This window comes from Bombus vosnesenskii, unplaced genomic scaffold, assembly GCF_011952255.1.
Source record: "Bombus vosnesenskii isolate JDL3184/JDL3185 unplaced genomic scaffold, Bvos_JDL3184-5_v1.1 scf7180000013406, whole genome shotgun sequence".
In the NCBI taxonomy this organism is placed as follows: Eukaryota; Metazoa; Arthropoda; class Insecta; order Hymenoptera; family Apidae; genus Bombus; species Bombus vosnesenskii.
Window position 1 is genome coordinate 1,131 of NW_022883029.1, and position 25,455 is coordinate 26,585.

At 37.1% G+C, this 25,455-nt stretch overlaps 1 protein-coding gene across 3 annotated transcripts; it reads right to left on the reverse strand.

The window, feature by feature from the left end:
• Positions 1-3,571: 3,571 nt before the first annotated feature.
• LOC117237916 (carcinine transporter-like) lies at positions 3,572-12,507 on the reverse strand. 3 transcript variants are annotated; one of them, XM_033502356.1, is made up of 10 exons: positions 12,313-12,368; positions 8,485-8,745; positions 7,988-8,183; positions 7,400-7,658; positions 6,292-6,484; positions 6,080-6,185; positions 5,244-5,347; positions 4,964-5,178; positions 4,393-4,568; positions 3,572-3,934 (listed from the first exon to the last, which is right to left on the reverse strand). In XM_033502356.1, the coding sequence occupies exons 1-10, from the start codon at positions 12,366-12,368 to the stop codon at positions 3,716-3,718; spliced, it is 1,785 nt and encodes a 594-aa protein (XP_033358247.1). In that variant the 3' UTR covers positions 3,572-3,715. The 3 variants fall into 3 exon arrangements, with proteins under 3 accessions (XP_033358247.1, XP_033358248.1, XP_033358249.1); XM_033502357.1 differs by lacking the exon at positions 12,313-12,368 and adding an exon at positions 8,946-9,433; XM_033502358.1 differs by lacking the exon at positions 4,393-4,568 and having other exon boundaries at positions 3,649-3,934; positions 12,313-12,507.
• Between the last annotated feature and the right edge of the window lie 12,948 nt (positions 12,508-25,455).

Here is a 25,455-nt window from a genome sequence, read left to right on the forward strand (position 1 = left end):
TAAAAATCTTATAGAAAGAAGAAAGGCCTTTCAAATCCAGCGTTTACTGGCAGTGTTCAAAAAATGGATTGTACTAGGTTATAGCGGTTAGATTTGGCGACGGCGCGAAACTTGCCAGTGGCGCGAAATTTGCCAGTAGGGTGAAACTTACCAGTGGCATGAAACTTGTCAATGGCATGAAACTTGTCAGTGACATGAAACTTATCAGTGGCGTGAAACTTGCCAAATTCGTTGTAAATATAGTTATTAAACGTGTGCGTGTGATGTTAGATGTTAAGATATTACGAACGTATTGAGATTGGAGAGCTATTGAGAGAAACTAGGAGGAAGTATCGATTATTGCAGTGAAAGAGACAAGAATCGTCAAATTACACAAGGTATACGTTTAAGCAATTAATTGACGCTTCATCGACGAAGTAGCTTTGTTGCACACAAGATAATTTTCTTTAAAGTGTATCTTTTTTTAATTGGAATGACTGTATAAAAATGTGAAGAAATTTAAAGAATTAAGAACGCGGCATTTAAATTACGTTGCGTTCACATATTGCGATGTAATTATTTCGCGTACTATAACGTCGGTAAAGTGTTGGAAATGAGAAACGATTCAAGTATCTTATGTAAATGTACAATTAAATTCAGTATTGGATATATGTATTAAAGGAAGCGATATATAAGGAAATAATATACCATAGTATTTACGCATCTTTCGCTTTAAAAATCGAAAAGAAAGATCTATATCTTTTTCTTCTTGCTCTTTTTTTTCTTTTCTCGTTGAAGGAATACTCTAGTTGAATTGATTTAACTATGAAATACCGTGAATAACAAAGGATTGCCACGAGACTCGAAACACAAAAAGAGAGCTGTCTTCGCGCATTGTCAAGCTTTCAACTTGTCTCCTTTATTACGAATCGCCTTTGTATCAATATAGGTGATTCATAAATCGCCGACACTTGAAATGAGAGTTTCGATCGACTTTTAAACCGAAGAGTATTTTGCGTTCGCTCGATCAACGTGGCTTTTTTTCATCATCCATTTATGCATCAACACGTTGAATGCTTTGAAAACTCTGAGATCTCTGTTATTTAATTTAAATATATACATACATATATATATATATATTATTCTAATGAAACATCAAAATTGAAATTCTTTTATGATATTTCCTTTTTTATGATCTTTCAGTATTAATACGAGAAATATCTCTATTTGATATATTTAGATATAATAAGAATATTACTTCTAATAAGTATCCTTGAATCCGTAATTACTGATCATTCATAAAATGGAATGCATTAAAACAATTAATTGCTAAGCGTTCATTAGCTACCATCATACCCAATTGAGATTATAAAATGAAAGTTGTAGGATCTTTTTAAGCAGGAATTTTTTTTAATACAAAGGATATTAACATAATGTTCGACATTCTTCCGAAATTGTTCTGTTTAAATCCAATGGAAAAAGCAGTAAATAATTTATAGAATTATATACAAATTTTAGAAGAAAAATTGATAGATAATGAGTTAATTTTGAAAATGCTCAGTGTTATGATCCGCGGTGTGTGACCTGGGCCGGGCAGAGAGTCGCCCGGCGTAACACTCAGGTTTAAATGTTACTTGAAACAGATCGAAACTCCGTCACGTGTTCAATTAGAAATAGTAAAATTCTGATTCGCGAAGAGACGCGAATATTTCCAATCTCGTTCCTTTCGATCCTCCGACCTGTTCGTCTTAAGCGCGCAATCTCCGTTATACCACCTTTAAACAATGATTCTAGCAACTAGAATCATTCGCGTACTTATGAGACTAGCCCCTGCTTTCAGTTACCGATTAAAAAGACATACTATTGTTCGTTGCAAATATCAGCTATCGTTCCTCAAAACCTGAGATTCTTTGAAATATTCCTACGCTAGAGATTCAACTGTACATAATTGTTCAAGGCTACAAGTTAGTTCGATCCTCGTGATGCAATGGATAATAATTCGATCGTCTGGAAAATAATTCTGGACGAAAGAATTCTCATTTAACCCTTGACGGTCGATGATTTTGTAAATCATGTACGATATCGTAATCAGGAATGAATTCTTTTATATTTTTAATCTTGAAATTACACAGGGCCAATACATATTAAGCTGAATCGCAAATAAATATTAAGGGAGTCTTAAGGAGTTATAATATCGACATTTCTTATCAATACGATAGTGATATAATAATGTGATATAGTACAGAGTGTTTCGTAACTGATGATTCTTCGTATTTTCGAGAAAATAAATTTTGAATATGTTTCGTGAATGTCGTGTGAACACGAGCTGACAAAGCTTCAGAATTTCATTCTCTCGAACGTCGTACGAAAATCTCTCGTTCTATATTTTCAACAGATCCTTTCACATAGTATTATTCTGTACCACTGGTTATTAACCACATTAACTAACCACTGGTTATCACAGTATCAATTACCAGACACCCTGTATAATACAGAATATTACTTCAAATATCCGTATAATGAAGCATTTCATTTTCTATAATTAATTATAATTAAGTTCGGCTGTTAAGGGTTAATACATTGTAACATAAGTGATCGTTATCGTAGAACTTCTAATTATAGGATGGAGTTAGATTAGACGTATAATGATGAACGAGGATCATCGAGCATTAATGTATTTAATTATAGAGATATTTAGCAGTTTATTTTTGTTCGGGGGATTCGTCGATGTGTGTGCAAATAAAAAGTAGAATTGTTTCTTATATTAAGGTTTATGGAAGTTTTATTCGGTGAATCAATCTTATGGACGTGAGTGTATACGCGAATATATACGTGAGTGATGATTATGAATACTATGAATAGGTTTCTTCAGATTGATTGCGTTGTTATTGGCACAACGACGAACACTGATCGTCATACGATGGCACGATTTGCTTACAATATTCTTTCCTTTCTTTTTTTCTTCTTCCTAAACCATAGAAACAGTCAATTAGAGTTATTTTTTTTTAAATGTACGTACAACTCGTTTTAGATAGATAAAAGTCCAGCAGTTGGTGCTGAAGAAATTATAACAATAATTTAAAAAGTCTTCAAGCTTGGATTTTATTAATATTGTACGTTATTTAAAATCGTACAAAAAAATATAACGAATAGATAAATAATCGTTAAAAATACGTGGATAATCGTTCAAAAGATATAAAACTGTTTCTTTTCACAAAGAAAAATTATCTAAACGTACTATTTTTTTAAATAAGATTTTGTCCAATATATTCCAGTAAAAAATGTTAAAAACATTAAAGGAATCAAAAATTTAAATCTCCCTAATTTATTATTTACGTAATTAATAAATTACGTAATTATTAATTTACGTAACATTTTCGATATTATTCTACGTAATATCTTTGAATATCAAATTAGCACCAACCGCTGAACGATTCGAACGTGCGTAACGCAAGTGAAAATTAGCATTAAAATTATAAAAGCTCTTAAAAGATAATAATAAAAATTATAGAGGAACACGATTTCTAAGCTCGCTCTTTTTAGAATTAAGGCTTACAAATTCTTAAACGTAAACGATAAAAATAAAAATTAATGTAGGAGAATAGAAAAATAATATGTTCCGATTTTTTCTCGTACAAAAATCGTCAGACTGATCCGCTTGTAATATTGTTACTTCTAAAAAAACACGAATCCTCCTTCGTGTTTTTTAATTGAATTATTATTAAAAATCAGATAATTATCGTTCACAGGAGTGATAGTGTTGATGTCCATTGAAGTGTGTCTTATGGTAGCAAGGCAACGACCAGAAATGTTGGTCCCTTCCGAATTCTTCGCCTTGCTTGATAGTCTGAGGAAGATTCTGGCCGACAGTTTCCGGCAAGAACAAAACCAGTGCAGCGCCAAAAAAGGACACCGTGCTGATAATGAGCATTGGAAATCCCTCCCAAATTGCAGCCTAATGAACAAATATTAATTTATATGAGCAAAGGTTAAATACCATGAAAATCTGGTCAAAGTATTTCTCATTTAAAAAGTTTCATTAGAAAGTTTCAACCAATATAGTTTCATATCTTAAGTTATTCCATCATTTTTTATTTTAAATTTCAATTTTTTGATTAAAGATCAGTTAAAGAAAAGCGTTGGTTGCAACTTCCAAAACGGGCTTTCTAGAAAGTGAGAAATATTTTGATCAGATTTTTATAATATTTAACTTCTTCAGGAAACAACTTGTTTTAAGGTAAGAAAAAAACTATTTTACATTATCATGAGAAAATTTACATGAGAGCTTTTTCATAATTTCTAATAGCGCTTATTGTATCTTTTGGAATAAATTAAAGAGAAGTTGAACGTGGATGTGCTTAGCGGTGTTTCAAAAATGTTGTAACAACAATAGTAGTATAAATATTTATTTACCGAGTCAGTGATATATGGCGCCAAAGAGTGTGCAACTATTCCGAAAATATGAATGAAAGATACGCCCTGCGATCTGACTGGCGTGGGCAGAAGTTCTGCTGCATACTGAAGACCAACATTGGCTGCCATGTTCAGACAGAATCGCGACAATATTGACATTACTAATTTCGCGAGCACTGGGGAATAAATAAAAAAATACAAAATTAATCCTGGATACACAATACGTGATTGTAAGTTTAATTAAAAATATAGTCCGATCGAAGCTTAATCAAAATCAAATTAAAATTTCACACAAACTTTAAACTTCTATAAATCTCCAAATTCTAGAAAACCAACATATAGAAAATTATTGCTTCTAAAATGTGCACACCTCTTTCAATTTCGCCACTAAATTAATTCCTAATAATTCCTAAATTCTAGTTCCATCAAAATAATTATTTTCCAAGATTAGTACCTTCGAAGTTGCCAAAATTCTTTTACATTCATCATCAACTTAATTTCAGATTTTTCTCAATAATACGTCATTATAATCGTTTTAATTTTACTTTAATAAACAGATCGATATATTTACTGGAATGCAGCATAAGTTCAGCGATACTGAGTACACAGGTCATTGCCATCGTGAGAAATCCGCAGAGTCTACGACCCCATCGGTCGAGCAACAGGGCGAGTAATAACCCAGCTGGAAGTTCTGTGGCACAGGCGATCGAGAACGACACGAACACCGAGCTCTGGATAAGTTTTAATGAATACACGTGATCGTCGAACGAGATCAGGGTAAAACACCTACAAGATTGTATCGGTTATTTATGAAGGTTTTATCGCAACATGAACTCGTATCTTATACTTGCCAGAATGCAACTAGAAGAATAGTGTTTCTCGCCAACCGTGGCGTTTTGAACAGATCGAGCAGCGTCGCTGATTCTTGAATTTTGTCCGGTGCCTCCATGTTACTCTGCAAGAATTTATTTCGAGAATAATTAACGAAAGATATAATACGAGTCGTGCCTTTAGCCCTTACACAGTTCAAAATTCATAACACACTGAAAAGAAATTTTATTTTCATTGTATTCGTCATTAATAGATAGCACGAACAGTGGCACTTTGCATTCTGTTTTATGGCATTAGTCGGCATGGCTTTTGATATCGAGATTTATTAATATAATGGGTGGTTGGTTGATTAAATACTTTTCTGATCCGAAATACAGTCGGGAACAAAACTAAGTGGATTAGTGGAGAAAATGTAAAAATTCATTTCAATCATTTGCTGAACTATCTGCATATTATTAGAAGGAAATATAATAAATGAAACTCAAGTATATGAGGCTGATACTAATTTGATTATACTTTCTTCACATCTATTTCCATTAACTATAGCAGCTTATTTTTATCCCCGATTGTACTTGTAAATTGTAAATATTTTATAATTTCTATATAAATTCCCAGATTTACTTCAAATTTTGTACGAGATCGATATAATACCACAATGGAATCGCGACAGTCAAGTTTCATTTCATATTTCATTTTTCATCGCGTTTCATTTTTAAAACCTGTCTATGCATGTTAAAATACATTCGCGAGTCTGTGTGTTTTCGACGCGAATCAAATATATCTGTCAGCACAGATTCAAGTACTGTACCGTATGATTTCGCGTAAGCTTTCTAGAATTCTATTTGATCGAACTTACAACTAATATATCGTAAATACGCGAGTCTGGATTTCTACGATTGATCCTAGCTATTCTCCGTAGTTTCTCAACAACCTTGTCCATCATTCCGTTGGAAACGTACCAGCTTGAACAGAGCAAATACGAGTGATATGGATAGATAAGTAAATTTGCATAAATCTCAAAGCGCAAGTTGAGAATTCGAATAATCGAACGATTAGGAGTTTACTTACCGGGCGTTCTCGGGAAGAATCCACGGTGTGATAGCGACAGATAACAGCGGTATGGCAGTAACGTAAGTAAAATATCTCCAGTTCGCGATATAATAGGCTATCCATGGTAAAATTGTACTGGCCACTGCGAAGTATACGCCAAAGGCGATATTCACGACCAACGTTCGTTTCGAAACAGCCATATATTCGAGAACTGTGGGATAATTGATCGTCGATGACTCTCGGAATAACTGATTATTATATCAAGATACTTAACGACGATTATTCTTTATGTTGCAGTAATAGAACATGGAAGATTTATCGAGTGAAATCAACTTAATTGTAGGATAATTGTAAGATTATAAATATAATTCCGATTTTAAATTAATCCGTTTACTCTGAAAACGTGAATTTTCCGAGTTTGAGCTGGTCCGTATAACAAAAAGCGCTACATAATACGCGTGTTTTGCTTCTAACGTATTTAAACGAATTACGTGTTGAAAATTTTGTGATAATTTTCATTTCGAACGAATATACAGAGTGGTTGGTAACTGATGGTACAAGCGGAAAGGGGGTGATTCTACGCGAAAAAAGAAGTCGAAAATATAGAATAAACGTTTTTCGTTCGAGGCTTTGTTTTCGAGAAAATCGACTTTGAATTTTCGCTCGATACGCGTGCACTTTATCGCGTCTCGTTATAACGGATCTCACTGTAGATCGTTGTCTCGATGGAAGAATTAAAAAAAAATTTGTATTCTATATTTTCGACTTCTTTCCGCTTGTACCACCAATTACCAACCACCTTGTATAACTCGATTTAAGAATATCAAGATATAACTATCCTCGACGACATGAAAATCGATGAAACGATCTTTAACAATAACAAAATCAATATATTCATCTCTGGTGGTGGCAAAAGCTCTTGAATCAAGAACTCGAACCGTATAGTTCAATCGAGTACAGCAACGTCAAAATTATCTTCGAGGAACAATTCATCAAAAATTTCTCACGCAACATCATCTTTCACGTAATAGAAACATTGACTTCATACTAACGTTATCTCTCGCGTGACTGAAACATTGGCTTATCGGTCGAACCTCTCGCACTTTCTACTTCGTAGAAGGCTTACCGATAATCAGAGGAATGTTGATACAGTTATCGAACGCCAGTCCAGTGAGAAACCTACAGACGGCGAATGACCAAAAACTATTTGCGCTGGCAGTGAAAATGGAGGCAAAAAGGGCGATACCATTGCAGAACATTAAAGCTGGGATACGACCCTTGTGATCGGCGATCCAACCGACTAGGAAACCACCGATGATGGATCCGCAGAAGAAGATGGCCTGCGCCGTTGATACGAGGTATTCTCGGTCGCATACCCAATCTAGCTAATCACCAAGGTTAAGAGTTAGTCAGCGAAAAACCAGATTCATATTTTTCAGAATATAATTTTAATCCTGCTGCGGTCTTCGAATTTTTATATCTCGATTCTGCTCGCAGTTCGATGAATGAAAGAGTTCTTTATGCTCTGAAAAAAACGTTCGCGTAAAATCGGAACGAGGAATTATCCGTACTAACAATTATCGTCTTATACTTTCTTTAAACTTAAGAAATTTACTATAACAAGGTTAGATTAGATCGGAAATGACCCAAAGAACGCAGCAGAAGTGTAAGAATTTCGAAGCATGCGATTCAGACAACGATGTGAATACTTCACCTCAGTTCCTATACTAGGATATGGAATCTGCGTAAAATTATACTCCCATTGAGTACATTTTATCGTTTTGTTTGTTTGGAAGCCCGATGAGCTCAGGCTCTTATCGCTCTTCAACAGCTCTGTGAAGTTTACGTCCTTCCGTTGACATTGTTCGTAATAAGGATAAACGTTCGTCACTGGAATCGCTATCTTAATCCTAAACATCCCATACGATAGATGATTGATCATTTTAATTATTAAAATAAGAACCAAAGTCCAGACAGAGTAATCCAAAAATATCTTGTATCTTATCGTGAAATTTTTCTACAATATTTTCTAATAATTTTCGAAATGTTCGAAAATTCGAGAAATTCCAGAAATCGCGATATCTCGCATATTTTTCACAATATTTTAAAGTCACTTTCTACGAACAATCAAAAATATCGTTCAAAGTTTAAAGGAGCTTTCGTTGCTACGTATATCTCCTTTTCTTTCTTTCCTTCATTATACATACTTACCTCTCTTCTTCGGTGAAATTCGAGTTTACTAATTCGTCTATCCTGCACCAGTGTTCCGTGGGAATAATCGTAATGAAAAATTGCGAGAAATACAGAAACGCGTACGTCGCGCCATAAGGTAGTAACGACAATAACAACAGCCATTGATATCTCCCGTAGTCACCGACATACGGCAGAACATCATCGAAACTTTCCAATCTTGGTCTCAATCGAGTCGCTTCAGTGGGCAATATAGAGTTACTCTTCTCGTCCTTCATTTCGCTGAAACAGAATCCATCCTTGATTTCCAGGCGTAGCAGTATAAAAGTCGTATAACAAAGTTTTCAGTCTTCTAGTCTTTGAAATAAATGTCATTCGGCAGTTCCTTTGATGTTTCACATTCTGTAATTCCAATTACAATGCTCCTTTCCTCTCCCACAAACAGGAAATTATTTTCTGACAGAACGCAGGAACAATCTTACCCGTCATTCACGTTTTCCCCTTCCATAGTTCGAGCAGCAAAGTCTCAATTATGATTTTAGATTTTGAAAGGCAACGGAGATGAAAGAGGAGACCCGATATGCTGATCGAAAGACGTTCGGAAATGAACTGAAAGAACGAGCGAAGTCCGGTAACTGTTCGCTTTGTTTTCGATTCGGTTAAACGTTAAATTAAGTGTAAGTGTTTGCTCGAGTGCCGGCCAATTACTGTGCCGGGAGTCAAGTGAATCGTGACACGCGACTCGTTCAAATTGAATTGCATACGAACCACGCTCGCGAGATCATCTTTAAAAAGGGCTGATTCGGTATACGCGGCGATGTCAACGTGATATCTACATGTCTGAGGAAAGTTTCGACGAAAGAAATAGCCTCGAGTGCTGGTTAATGGTGTTCGAGTTATCGTTTGGATATCGATATTATAGATTTGCAAATGAGATAGAAGAACCGAAGGAAAGTTTGTCGACTCTGTCATATTTAATTAAATGCAGGAGAAAAATTGAATGGAATAATTTTCTGATTAATATTGTTTGTTTATTACTCGTAATCCTCTTACCCGGCGACTTAAGGGTGACTTCCGGTTACAGTGCTTAACTAAACTAAGTTTTCGATCAATATATCGAACTCTATTGGAAAATAACCGAGAAAATTTTAAGCCATCGAAGGCTAAGAATAAATGAAATAATTGAAGGTTTTTCAAACCTGTTTTAACACTAATATCAGGGGTATAAGAAGATGGTACTTTTGATGTATCAACGCAATTATTTGATTATTTACCATTCGTTAAAACAGACGGTCTTAGGGACTGAGGTGGTTAATTAGATATTGAAAAATTAAGAGAACGATTTCCAAGTTAAAAGTAAAATAATATATCGATCTTTCGCAAAATTTTTATATCAAATTGTTCATTTTCGTATCAGATAGAGCAAAAGGTTAAACTGATATGTTTACTTGAAAATGGATTCAGGGAAATTAATCATTTGCCAATTAAATTTAAGCGAATACGTGAAACAATATTATCATATGGAATAAACACGGAAACGAAATAGCTGACAGAAGAACCATCGATTTCGAGACATCGATTAGAATGACTAATGTCATTGTCAGGAGCGAGAAAGTGGTCGAGTGCTCGAAATAACTGACCTGTTTGGAAAATACGACAACGAGAAACGTTCGTGTCTACGAGACATCGTGTCTACATAATAAATACTTGCGCGTGTACGTCTACACAAATGGCGGCATTTTTAAAATCAAAAATAGAGTATATTACCCTTGATCGTCCAAACGAAACAATTGCTTATAATTACAAGACATTTGATACAGTACTTTGAGAAATCAATATGCTACAATTTGTTGGAAACATTTAGCTTGCACATAAATCACATATGAGCCAAACTCACGCGACTGATAACGTTACATTGCACTGAAACTGAGGACTCGATCGATTCTCAAAATTCCAAATACAATCTTTTAAATTAATTTTCACTCGTTATCAAGAATCCAATCAAAATTTCTTTTTCCTAATTTATTAGTAACATTCTTAGGTAGAACTAATAATTATCGCTTCTCTTTCATAAACGATTATCAAAGCGAAAAATTAAATTCAGTCTATAGAAGAAAATGAATACAGAAGTTGAAACCCTTACCTGTCACCAAATGATTCTTCTATGTCTAATTAACGATAGTCTCACGACGTCAAAGTGAAACTCCAAACTGATCGTTTCTCGTTGCTCTTTGTTCAAAATATCGATCACGATTAATCAGGCACTACCAACCACATCCACTAATATCACTGTCAGATCGATTAACAGCAAGTTATGAAATTAGTAATTAAGGGCACCCTCGATCAAACCATTTTTCTCTCTCAACGTCACACTAAATCATGTCAAATGTATCTTTCCGTTCCAAATGTCGTCGACTAACTTCCAACGAACAAAATGTCTCAATACACTAAGTTCGATACCTTCGTGTTCTTTGTGGAGATAACCGAAGAATTTTTCCGTTATTGTAGCATTTTCGTTGCTGCTTCTTAATTTAAAAGTAAAGAAATAAAATTAGTTTGAAAAAGCAATTAAAGTAATTCACGTGGGTTTCTTTGAAGACGGCGGAAAATCGATGATAAAACGAAATAGAAATAGAAATAAAATAAAATAAAATCTGCGATTAAACGAATAATTAATACATGTTATTTTGAAAAGGAAATTGGCGATAAAATAGGCGAAAAACAGTTTCTATTAAAAAGGTTATACGAATAATCAACGCAGTTTGCTTCGAAGCAAAATTAGAATTGGCAATCGAGCGAATGATTGACGATTTATTTGGAAAAGTTAGCGGAATCAATGACTAAACAAGCGAGATTTCGTTAAACACACGATTTCCTTCGTAAAGAAAGAAAAAGTAGATTTGTTGATTACACGAATAATCGCTGCAGTTTATCTCAAAGAAGAAATAGCGCGGATGGTCAAACAGGCGAGAAACAAGGTTTCTCCGGGAAAAGAAAATAAAATAGCTGATCGAGTAAATAGTAAATACAATTTACCTTGAGAAAGAAGCAGACTCGAGCGATCAACACTGTTTCCCTCGAAGAAACGCTAAAATTAATGGTCAAACAATCAAAGTAAGTAATTTTTCTCGAGGATAAAGTAGGATCAGTAGTTAAATCAACAAGATTGGTACAGCTTCCCTTCAAGAGACACTATGATCAATATTTATACAGGCAGTCACGGAATCTCCCTTTCGACTGATCCAATCATTGAGTGAAACGATTGTATTCGATGAAATTTTCCTCGAAGATGAAGCAGAGTCGCAGATCCTTACGTAAACGACCGATCAAGTTTCCACGGCAATAAACCTAAATTCCCTGGCTAATTGAAAATATAAAGGAGACACGACCACATTTCCATTTAAAGAAATGCAATTGTTAGTTAAACAACGATAGGATTTTCTTATTCGAAAAGAGAGGAGAAAAATGTCCGATGTTCACGAAGTCTTGTACAAATATGAAGGGGAAACCGGCTCGCGTATCGCTGATATAGAAGCTTGCTTAGCAAAGACGAACACGATACTCGGTGACACGTGTTTGCCAATAAAAAAGGAGAGAATCGAAGAGAAACGGAACCAAAGGAAGAAACGTTGATTGACAGTGGAACCGGCGAAACTAGAAATAGTTTGAAAAACACGATTTTCCGAACACAACTGAAGAAATTACACCATATAACATTGAATGTGATGGATGTAATATGGCACATCAATTATCGAACAAAAAGTTTCATAAAATTCAAATTAAAAGAAATATGGGATCGCGAAACACACAACGGGTGTGCATAAGTTATGTACGTAACTTCCAACTTACACACATGCAATAGGTTTAACCGTTACTGGCGTTGATAATAACAGAAGCACAGTCATGGATCCGTTACCATGTCTAGCGTTGTTTCAACGAGTTTCATTCCCACTTGATTTAGTGTCGCTCCTAACCGCTGGTTCACGCAACAGAGAAGGATAAAATGAACCACGACAGATATACAATTACATACTTACGTACTATATGGTTCAAAGTCTATAAATAATATTGTAGACGGTATAATTAGAGGCCTTCTGTACTATTTCCGCACGCAGTAACGTCCTAAACGTATACACGGAAAACTTTAAATCGTAGCACAATTGAAGCCAGAAGAAATTTTAAAGTGAGCTAAAAAATGAAAAACAAGCCGAAGATTCAAGAATAACAGAATTACACTGGAAACTCTATTTGGTGGGGGGAGGGAGGGGGGTGCGTTTGAAAATCGATCGCGTATTACGCGGTAGGTAGTAGTTGACTGATATGATTGGAGTAATAAATGTCATTACGGATTATTTGATATCACTGTAACTTTTTGAATAAAATTCAATGTCAAGATTTATTCATTATCGATACTTATCTTGTTTACAGTAGATTGCAGAATCGAGATATTCTGTTCGTAATTTTTTATGAAAATGTTCTTCGCTTTGATGAAGAATTTTTATTTTTAAAATGATATAAATGTGATATCTCGACGATATAAACGATGCTTTTCTTTATCTGTATATAAACCAAGCAACTTCTAGTTTTATAGATTTTTACACAAAGTTCGTCAAAATCATACGTAAGAAATATTTTCTTTAGATCTTGTACCGATTTACTGAATTACATATAGTAAATCATGCTAATATTTAATAACTAAATATAACTAGATATAAGTAATTATATTAAATAACAAACGGGATCACAATATTGTTTATGGGTACAGAGACCTTAGAAAAATTATGATCGTAGTCACGTAATTACATTGGTTCCTCAAGAATCCTGTCTACCTTGATAGATCATTAAGCAACGTGACTGGAATCGCATTGCGTCGTCGAAGGAAAATTTTTTATCTTTACTTTGTTGTATGAAAATGCTTTCACTGACTGTGTAGAGGTCGGACTGAGGGAAATCTGTGTTCGCTTCTGGTTTCCATAACAGTAGAACGATGGATCTTGAATAATAGATACATTTCTGTTATGTATTATAAACACGTAACTAAAGAGAATTCCATAATATTACCCAAAAACAGTTCATTCAATTTTAATTTCTGACTAGAAGAGACGAGAAATTTGCTAATGGAAAATTTTCATTTTTAAAATGCTTTACATTTATTAATACTCTTTTTTCGAAAACGATACTTATCGTACCATCTAATACTCAAAGATCAAAGCCTATCACAGTTTTCTGTTCCATCTTTTTTAAATGCTTAAAATATTAAACCTAAATTTAATATTTTTTATCATTTTATTAACACGAAATCTGTTATTAATTATTTACTGTAATATTGTACAAATATTTCAGTCTTCATTTTGCCATACTAATACATAATGATCGTGATCTATCTTGATCATCTATCTTTTCCAAACTGATAATGTATTCCTTCATGGAATTTACCAGTTTCACTTCCTTATTGTTCATTTATCACCTAGTATCGGTAACAGATTATGTTATACGTGTTTCGTCGGCAAAACAAACAGAACTAAAGGATCTAAGAATCGCTCAGTAAGTAACAATGCGATTATGGCTGATTTCAGACAATCTGCGGCATTAAATTTTCTCACGTTGTCTCGTAACGATCGTGATTTTCCTTCTGATCCTTCAGATTAAACGTCCTTGAACATCGTTAACTAAATCATGAATTTATAACGAACCCCATTTTTCATTATTTTTTAACAAGATTCCAAAAGATATGAAAAGTAGACAAAACGGAGAGTTTATCTGAACATAATATTTATCGAATAAATCGAAATTTTATTACACGTATTTAAATATTTAAATAATCTATCATTCGAGTGTGTAATTTGTAATTATAAAATTTTATAATTCGTAAACTCGTAGAAGGCAATTAAAAACTCATGAATACACAAGTGTGTGTCACTTCATGTATGTACTTGTTGTATCGGGTATTTATGACATTCAAATAATAATATCTACATTTAGCATTCGAAAATTAACTTGCTAATACGAAGCGTATTTACCTTCGTATTTTATAATAAACTTAATTATTTCGTTAGCAATGAAACATGTGCAGAATTGTAAAAAATCGTAGACAAATATAATGTTCCTAGTTTTACTTAACTTCTTAATTTTATTTACAATGATTATTGTAACGAAGTGTCTTGAAGTGGCAATAACTCAAATTTAATCCAGTTTTTACGAACACATAATCAAACTCGAATTTTATTCTTTAAGATATAGTTCATTCGAGTAACTCTGAAACGTAATTAATTAAAGCTTAGAAACGAAAGATTAAAAACATTTAATCCTCAATGGTGTATCTATTCCACTCTATATTAATGTAGTATCGGGAAGAAGGGCCCAAGAAACGTCGAGCTAACTACAGACAATGTCGCGAGAGCCGAGGCGCTGTCGGCTCCATCAATGCATTACCGGGTCCTTCAGGTAAATAGGTAAATAGCCGAAAAGACCTTCGTGACCCTGGCTACGAGCGTCTGTAAAACACGTGTGCGGTGGGCCCAGCAATAGACAATAGAGCGCTACAACGGCCCGAGAGGCAGTCGAAAAGCAGAGTGCGAGTCGAGAAGCAGAGTGCGAGTTGAGCGGAGACGGAGGTTGCGAGTGGCGTTGCCGAGAGAGTGTGGATTGCGCTGTTTTCTGTGCGTTTGGCGTGAATAGTTCAGGTTGAACAACAATCGTCTTTTTCTGTCTGATTAACATCTCTATTGTCCACTCTTTGTAAACACATTATATCACGATATTACATTAATATTAAAAAAACATACAAATCGGCGTCAAAAGATGTCAATATTTACAATCATAAAAATCGCCACGTTAAATCATCTTTTCATCTACTAATCCCACTCATAACAGCACACTCACCAAACAAACTATCAATGATCGCAAACGAGTCACAATGCCTTTCACATTTTACGTAAGCAAAAAAAGAATACAACGATCGTGATAGAAACTTTACAAGTGTCCCATTTACATATGTGCGTGTTTGTGTCAAGACTGCAATCAGTAAGATTAATCTCGTCTGTAGTCGACAACATGCTTCTCCGCAACCTTACTAGTTGGCACCGAATAATGGTACAATCGTCTCGTAACATGTATGATTGATAACTCGTCACGCTAGAGGGGCATATTCATTACTCGTCGCTCCAGATTGCATCACGTTAATATTAATTAGCGACAGAAACTACGATAAAGGTCGCGAACTCTCGTATGTTGAACCTTAACATTGGGGCAGTGAACGATATTTATGGAGTAGAGATGATATAGCACTGCACGTACGTAGCTGTGCGCATAGCATCGGATTCCATTGACTGTTAAGGAAATTAAAATGAGAAGAGAGAAGAATTTTCCATAACGATGCTACTAAACGGTATCGAGAAGAATCATTTCGTCGATTTTCTACAATAAAAGATTTTCTACAATAAAAGATTTTCTACAATAAAAGATTATAATACGTACTTGAGGCGGATAAGTCTCCTACGTGAAAATTACATTCAAGCACTTCTAGGGAGAAATTTCTTGGAAGATTATCTCTGTACTCTTTATGAACATAACGTGAACTTGGCATTATAATATACAGCATGTTGAATGCTGAAATTATCGATTTTATATACAGATTGTTACGACCGTTCGCGGAGAGACGTTGTTGGAATAAACTGTGATTTATAACTTGTTATATCGGTGTCTTATTCAATTCAATAACGCACACAAATACAAAGGAAGGGTATTGCAGATTTATGGAGATTATGGAGAAAGATATTAAATTTGTCAATAAATGCTTTGTTACAGTTGGTACGACCGTTCGCGGAGAGATGCGGTCGCGAGGACGCGTCAGCGAGAGGCGTAAATTCTCGCGACGACTATGTTAATCGACGCCGCGAAATAGTCGTTCCCCTGTTTCGGTTAAGACAACAGAGGTGGTTTAATGAATGTAACACTGTATTAACAGGTTAACATAGAATGATATATTTTACAATAATATGATGAATATGTTACAGAAATTTGACTCGACTTTACGATATCTCTAGATAAATTCGTTTGCTCGTCAGATTTGTCGAAGTGTCACGTTTGACTCGTCAGAAGGAACTGATCCCCTTCGATTATTCCTTTGTCTCATTTGGAAGATGACCCCCACTATGCTCGGGTCACGCCACCGCTCGCGCCTATGATCACGTATGCCTCTTCTTGCGTGAAAAACGTAACGGTCAAAAATCGACGTTTCTAGAGCTCGCTGCTTGGCAACAACTATGCTCTTGTAACGTCAATTCATATCAGAGACCAGGCCACACACCACGGACAGGATGGCACCCAGATGTCTGCATATCCTTGGCGCGCACCCTCAATAGTCTTAAGTGCCCACCAGGGGGCCTTGGCATTTTTATAGTTAAGGTCCTTCGGACCAAGCGAGTATTTCCTGTCTTAAATTTCCCTTTACGTTTATTGTCTACCACGTGTTAGCTTAGAAAGTTGGTTTTCTCCACATCTGGTATGTTCCGTTGGCAACTTTCTCGCGAGGGCGGCTAAAACCCTTCCTGGTCCACCAACCGTCCTATTATCCAATCGGAGATGGTGTCTACTGCCCTCACTTCCTTAACCAAAATTGTCATCAACAAATCCGATAGTCCCGTGTCCTTAGACACACCCACCCCTAGCTTTCCTCAGACACAGTATCGTCAGTAAAACTTCACTTATTCTGTATCCTTAGAATAGTCAACATATCTATGTCGGTCTCTACTCTTATAAGTCGCGTAGTTAATGTATTGTTGTAACTAAGTCTTACATAACGTGGTTGGAGTGAATTGTGATTTATGTTAATTCAGTGCGTGTTACATTGTGATTGCTGAATTCATAATAAAGGTTGATTAAAACCAAGTAAATAGTTGTGTTACGATTCACCTATATTTTATTTTCACCGACCAACCCAAAAATTACGTGACACTCTCGTCGAGAGTTCGCTGTGGAGTGCCGAAGCGTGCAGACGTGTCTCTAGTGCCCAGCGTAGTTCGAAAACAACACGTGTCGCCCAAACGTCGAAAGAGAACACAGCTAAGTGCCCCTTACCCCCTAGGGAGAAGAAAATCCCACGCACCTAACCCCAACACGAATACTAGCCTCACAGCCTCACGACTAGTTGTTCATTCCGAATTAACTAGCTCGATGATGGCCCAGCAACCGCGACCAGGCTCTCCGGAGCAGACTCGCAGCTACCCCGAGCTACCCCCCCCCCCGTGGCAGAAGTGTAGCAGAACTTTCCGCACTAACGACGCTAACACTACAAAGAAGAGGAAAATAGTACCAGCAACGCAAATAAACACACACAACAGGTTCGCCGTATTGGAATCCTCAAACGACGCCATGGAAATCGTAGAACCGCCATCAAACCAACACTCACAGAGAATCCCCCCTCCCCCACCAATTTTTGTGGACGACATCATTGACATACAGACAATGACCAAGTCCCTAGAGAGAGATACCAGCAAGGAGGAATATAACCTCAAGATAAGCAACAACAAGGTGAAAATACTACCGACGAACCCAGAAGCTTACAGAAAACTCACCAAGACACTCAGGACCCTGAACGCCAACTTCCACACCTACCAACTTAAACAGGAAAGGCCTTTCCGGGTGGTCCTACGAAACATACACCACTCAGCAGATATAGACGAACTAAAATACGAACTCTCAAAACTCGGCCACGAAGTCGTCAACGTAAGTAATATAAGGCATAGAGTCTCGAAAGACCCGTTATCCTTATTCTTCCTAGACATTAAACAAAAACCGAACAATAAGGAAATATATAACATCAGTCGCCTAATGAACGCGATAGTAAAGATCGAACCACCGCTCGTGAAAAAAGAAATAGTGCAGTGCAAAAGGTGCCAAAGGTACGGTCATACGCAGAAATACTGCAACCATACTTTCCGCTGCGTTAAATGCGCAGGCTCTCACTCCACTGACCAGTGCGCCAAATCACCGGAAACCCCAGCGAAATGCATCCACTGCCAAGGGGACCACCCTGCCAACTACAAAGGCTGCCCAGCATATAAAACACTATACACGAACAGGTACCCTAAGCCCAGGGCAAAAGAGGTATCCAACCAAACACCCAGCCCGCCGAAATTCACGACTACCCCAACCCCCTCAAGCAACCAAACGCACAGTCCTACCAAATTCATCTCCACCTCAACCTCCTTTGCCCAAGCAGTACAAGGCATCCAAAATAACCCGAACAGCCAAAGGAACCTTCCCCAAAACAGTGACCCCAACCCACCAAACACAGACAACTCCTCAAGGCTTGAAAAGCTAATAGAGAAACAATCTGAGCATATAAATCACTTGCTATCGCTACTAACACTCATCGTGGAAAAATTAGCACGCCCCGACTCAAAATAAAATCAAGCCGCATAGCACTCTGGAACGCCAACGGTCTAGCGCAACATAAACTTGAACTAGAACTCTTCTTAAAACACCAGCAAATCGACGTAATGCTCGTGTCGGAAACCCACTTCACCGACAAGAGCTACCTGAAAATAAATGGTTACAAATTCTACCATACCCAACACCCCAGCGGAAAGGCCCACGGTGGCACCGGAATAATAATCAAAGCAAGTATTAAGCACTACGAACTCCCATCATTCCAGAAAGACTACCTCCAAGCAACAAACGTGGCAATAGAAGACTGTCATGGCTCAATCACCACCTCAGCAGTATACTGCCCTCCCAGACACTCCATCGCCAAAGAAGACTTTGATAACTTCCTGGACACCCTGGGCAACAGATTCATAGTTGGAGGAGACTATAACGCCAAGCACATCCAATGGGGCAGCAGACTGGTTACAGCAAGAGGCAAAAACCTCTTAAACAGCATAACAAACAACAACCTCAACTACCTCACCACATACGAACCCACATACTGGCCCACTGACACCAACAAAATACCCGACCTTCTCGACTTCTTCATAACTAAAAATATCCCATCAAGACACGTCCAGATCAACTCCTCGGCTGATCTCTCCTCTGATCATTCTCCCGTGATAGCAACAGTCAGTTCAACAATCATCGAGAATACACCTAATGGCACCATTCACAACCAACACACCAACTGGCAGCTCTTCAGAGAAGTCTTTACACACTCAACCTCAGCCTTCACCCCACTAAAAACAAAGGAAGATATCGAAGCAGCCACGGAATACTTAAACACGAGCATAATAAACGCAATCCGCCTCTCCACACCGACAAAGCCATCTAACAGCAAACAAGAATATCCCCATTACATACTAAAAAAAATAGCAGAAAAACGAAGACTAAGAAGAGTATGGCAGACCCATAGAACACCGGAGGACAAACGCAAACTTAACAACGCAACTAGAAAGCTATCCAGAACCCTAAGAAACTATAAAAACGACTGTTTCCATAAATACCTCGCCAGCTTGTCCCCCACAGCCGACGCCAACTACTCACTATGGAAGGCCTCCAGGAAACTCACACGCCCCCCACAAATAATCCCACCTATCCGCCGTCCGCAAGGTGGATGGGCGCGAAGCCCCATAGAAAAAGCCGACCTGTTTGCAAAACACTTGTCAAAAGTATTCAAACCCCATTCCCCCCAAACCGCCGCGGACGTTACTGAATACCTGCACACCCCCTTCCAAATGTCCCCTCCTATCGAACCCTTCTCCTCTGCTGAGACTATAGAAACAATCAGTCGCCTAAACCCCAAGAAAGCAGCAGGACACGACCTAATAGGCAATAGAGCAATCAAGGAACTTCCCACAAAAGGGATAGCACTCATCACATCGATTTTTAATGCTATCCTTCGCCTGGAACACTATCCTAAGGCTTGGAAAATCTCATTGATTACCCTCATCCCTAAACCCGGTAAACCGATATACGAAACCTGCTCCTATCGCCCAATCAGTCTTTTACCTACCCTGTCCAAACTATTCGAGAAGATGCTCACGAACCGACTCCTTCCAATCCTGGAGAACTTGAAAACACTCCCAGATCACCAATTCGGCTTCCGAAAACATCATTCTACAGTAGAGCAAATCCACCGCCTAACTCATACGATCAGCCAAACACTCGAAAAGAAAAAATATTGCTCAGCGGTCTTCCTAGACATCCAACAGGCATTCGATAAAGTATGGCATGAAGGGCTACTATACAAACTTAAAAAGATCCTACCCCACCCCTACTACTCCATCCTAAAATCTTACCTAACCAATAGGCAATTCATGGTTAAATACCTAGACGCCACTTCCGCAACATTCCCAATAGAAGCCGGCATACCCCAAGGTAGTGTCCTCGGACCCCTACTGTACTCCATCTACACTGCCGACCTACCCATATCAAATGATATAACAATAGCGACATTTGCAGACGACACAGCGCTATTAGCTTCCCACGCTGACCCGGTAATAGCCTCATCCACTCTCCAGCGAAGTCTCGACTCCATGGAAAAGTGGTTTCACAAATGGGGCTTCAAAGTCAACGAAAAGAAATCCACACATGTAACCTTCACGCTCCGAAAACAAACCTGCCCCCAGGTCACCATCAACAATGCAACAGTTCCTAGCAGGGACACAGTCCGATACCTGGGCATGACCCTGGACAGGAGACTAACGTGGAAGACACACATCTCAGATAAAAGGAAGCAACTAAAGGACAAACTAAAAAAACTCTATTGGCTCACGGGCCGACGCTCCAAACTAAATATACAGAATAAAATTACCCTCTACAAGACCGTAATAAAACCTGTCTGGACCTACGGAATCCAACTATGGGGAACAGCAAGCAACTCCAACATAGAAATACTCCAACGCTTTCAATCGAAAACGCTAAGATCCCTAATTGACGCACCTTGGTATGTAACCAATAAAACAATACACCGCGACCTCAAGATACCCACCGTCAAAGAGGAAATAGCAAAATATAGCAACAGATACAGCAAAAGAATCAACAAACACCAAAACCCCCTAATCACTGGACTACTCCATACGACGGACCAGACTCGCAGGCTGAAGAGGCACTACCCGCTAGATCTAAACGTCAGATTCACTTAATTATCCAAATTAAGCGTATGCACTTACTTATAATACTTATAAATTATACCTAGCTATAATAGTATTAACTTATTGTAAATAAATAGCCATGTCACTGCGCCACGCCAGAAAAATTACTGAAAATTCTCAACGCGAGAATTGATTGTAATTTCAACAAATAAATAAAAAAAAAAAAAAAACTCTCGTCGATACATTGTATATGATCCGACGGGCAGATAGGGCGGTCTGCCTGCGACACTGTAGGGCCGCGAGCGACGGTTAGAAAATACAGCCTGTGGTAAGCCTCGTGGCGTAACACAGATTTTACGTTAATTTTATTCGAAAGATTTAGGTCAAATTTTTCCTTCGAAGAAGATTTTTCTGTCTTCAAAAGCGATTTTCTATCATTAATCGAAATATCATTTTTGCAATGGCTTGCTAGTGGGATTACGTGTTAAAACGTTCAGCTTTAAAGAGGATTATCTCCATCTCGGCGAGACTAGGCTCTCTAAAAATTGATGAATCCTGTACAGACAATATCTATAGTAAGCAACGCGTCGTCAAAACTTCAAAATATTATTACCCCGCTTTTACGTCGCAGATGTCGACAAAAATATTAATGAGATTTCCTAAGATAATCTCATACTTATTTGTATCGTTAATTCAATCGACTAAGGAACAAGTGGTGAAGAACTATTAGCAGAATCCAGGGAAGGTTTTACTGGCAAGTTTTATTACAAAACATCTAAGAACGATTTACATCATAATAAAAATAATCGCGCTATCTCGTCGCGTGACATGCGCACGAGGTCTCTGCGATTGCTAATCGATCTACAAATACTTACACGTACATATGTACAAAACTCGTGGCCATACACCACGTTGTCCATATTATTTTCATCTCGTTAATATATTTTGTATATTTATGATGTTATTATTTTACTAGTATAACGATTATTGCACTATATTCTATAAGATGGAGCTTTTGTACGAACAATTTCAGGAACTTTTATAACAAAGGAAAGTACTAATTTTTAACATTAACTACCCACGACAATTTACGACAATTATTTTAACCTACGTTCTTACTCTAATTTTTATTCGCTCGCCTAATGATTGAATTTTTAATCAATCATTGTTGATGAAAAATTGCGATGATAATTGCATTGCGGATCTTTATGCAAATGCATATTTTCGTGGATACAATAATACAATTGAAAGATTTGATACAATCGAAAGGACTTGGGCAAAAGTATGTTTCTATCCATTAAATATCATCGATAGTGCTGTACTTTTGGATATTTTACAAAATTTTGCGTCATACGCATTCTATAAATTTTCGTATCTTCGAATCACCCATAATTGCATAAAAATCCGCTGTTTTGTGATAATGAATATTAATGACGGTGGAATTTAAGATTCCTGGATTCAGTAACTTGTCTTATTCTAATACATTGCACGTTTTTGGAAGACTAAAGATTCTTTGCTCGAGATCAACGCGTCAAATATTGTACTTCGTGGTGAACGTTTCGCTACAGCCTTTCGACCTCTGTGATCGAGTTTTCGCTTTTCCTCGATTTTATACTCGATCTCCGTAGCATGCTACTCCTTAAAGGTTCACCGCGAAGCGACGCTCTTGTCACGTAAAATAACAAAATAAAAAAAGGAATTTGAGGTAAAAATAAAAAAGAAAACTTTATTTTTTTTCTAACATCAATACACTTTACAATCTACTTCCGAACTCTAGGCGTGACTTTCTAAGACTGACTCTTATGATTTTACTTTCGATCGGATCCGATTACTTTCTTTTGTCATCCCTCAACATCCCCACCGTCCATGCATTTTTCTCTTTCTTCTAGAACCTTCGGTGGAAGGATCGTTGGGATGTTGATGGTTCATTAGGCACTTCAGCGATATACATTGTCGCCGAGTGCCGCCACATCTTTATCTCTATCGTCAGTCCGTCGGATTTGAAGTATGCCGGTCGTGACACTCTCATCGAATTCCTCGCACTGCATCTAGAAAATGATCGGAACATGGCGACCGGTGGTGTCTCCTCGTCCTCGCGTTTCCTGTCAAAACATTGCGTTTAAAAATATTGAATCCAATCGCTTAAAGATTTGAATAACTTCCCAACTCGATCCTTCTCTTCTGTTCAAAAGATTTAAACGCATTTGAAGAAAGAAGATAGTCCAGTTTTCTTTTGAGAGATTTAACAGATTTTAAGAAGAAAGTAATGCGAAAGCATACGAAGATGTAGATCTAACAGAATGCTTGAGAATCTCGAACTTCGAGCTTGAAGATCTGTGAATATCTTTGAAAAAAGGAGACCGAAAGTTCCTTTATGTGATTTTACCTTCCGATACAAGGTACATCCCACATCTTCTGATCTTTTCCAAAATCCTCGCCGTCCTGCAGCGTCTGCGGAAGATCCTTATTCAATGTTTCCGGCAAAAAGAGAGTCAGAAGACTGCCCATAATTCCGAGTGTGCCCAGCACAAGAAGAGGTAGGAACGAGGACACAACATTGAGATAGACTACGAAGGGTGCGAGGATACTAGCAACGTATCCCATTATATGTATCAAAGCTACACCCTGAGCTCTTACCACAGTTGGTAATACTTCAGCCGCATATCGGAGACCGATATTGTATGAAATGTTTATCCAAAATCTACCGAGAATTGCCAGAGAAGCTGTATATATACCTGAAAAAAAATTTTAGCATTAGTTTTTAATTCTAATTTTTTATGAAATAATTTTAGAAAATTTTAAGGAATAAAAAGGGAAGAAATTATTTTATCTGTCTGTAATTTGTCTGGTTGTCTGCAATAGTTGATACAAGCATTTGCTGAGCTTAATATAAGCGTGCTTTGCTCTAAGCTAAGCACAAGCAATAAGCTTCTTATCTATAAAACGTTAATCTAGCCAATTTGAATCTAAGGGATTGTATTATGGATTACGGCTACTGAAAGCCATATAGCACTGCTGGAGCGCTGAAGCCCATCATTTTGAGGACTATTGCCAACGCCCTTTGATATATGCGGAAATACGAAGCGATCTTATATCAAAGCAGTAGAAGGGGAAATAAAATATCTATACAACGGATACATGATAGGGCTTGGAAACTATTCTAGCAATGTAGCAAATAATCTACAAGCATTTGCATGTTATAAATATTCCAAAATATACATTTTCTTCCTTTCAAAAAGCACAATGCTATACGAATGAAAAATATTCGTCTGATTAAGTCAAAATTATCGACTTAGGTTATTTAGATTGGTCAGTAATATAGAAGGGTGAATATATAAAAACGAAATGTACGAACTATTGGAAACGGCAGAAGCCCAGATGCTGAAGATACCAGAAATGACGAGGGAACCACACGCCAGCCATCTTCTGCCCCATCGATCAAGAACGAGCGTGAGGAACGTGTCAGCAGGCAGCTCGGTTGCTGCAGCAATCGTGAACGTAACAAACACGTCCAGGCCTAAATTATCGACGTTTCGTACGTGACCATCGAACACCAAAGAAATCGCCATCCTATATTTCGTAAAACAATTTCATATGATAAAGAAAAGCACGCTATCATATTTCATGTGAGAAGCAAATTCCTTGCTTCAGAAATAAAGTATTTTTAGACAAAAGATATAAAACTGTTCGTGAGATTTTTACAAGATACAATTCCGATTTTACGTCAATCTATTTGATATCTGTTTAATAGCGATACGAACCAAATAACAATAAATAGAATCGTGATATTCCGTAGTCGTGGCGTTCTAAATAGATCCAACACGGAGTACGTTTTGTCTGCTTCCTCCTCTTTGCAGATTCTGGCACAGGTTTCCTGTTATTAGCAAATTTTTAATTAGTTAATGTCGTTTGTCTGTTTTTCTTACAAATTTATGTGAATCTGTTATGTGTACAAAGATTACGA

Bases quoted from the DNA above. Each gene is read 5' to 3' on its own strand.
- LOC117237916 (XM_033502356.1), bottom strand. From the start codon at position 12,368: ATGACTGTGCTTCTGTTATTATCAACGCCAGTAACGGTTAAACCTATT. The intron at 7,659-7,987 runs GTGAAGTATTCA...CTTGGTGATTAG, and splicing joins ATCCTAGTATAGGAACTGAG to CTAGATTGGGTATGCGACCG. The intron at 5,348-6,079 runs GTAAGTTCGATC...AAATTCTTGCAG, and splicing joins GTATTTACGATATATTAGTT to AGTAACATGGAGGCACCGGA.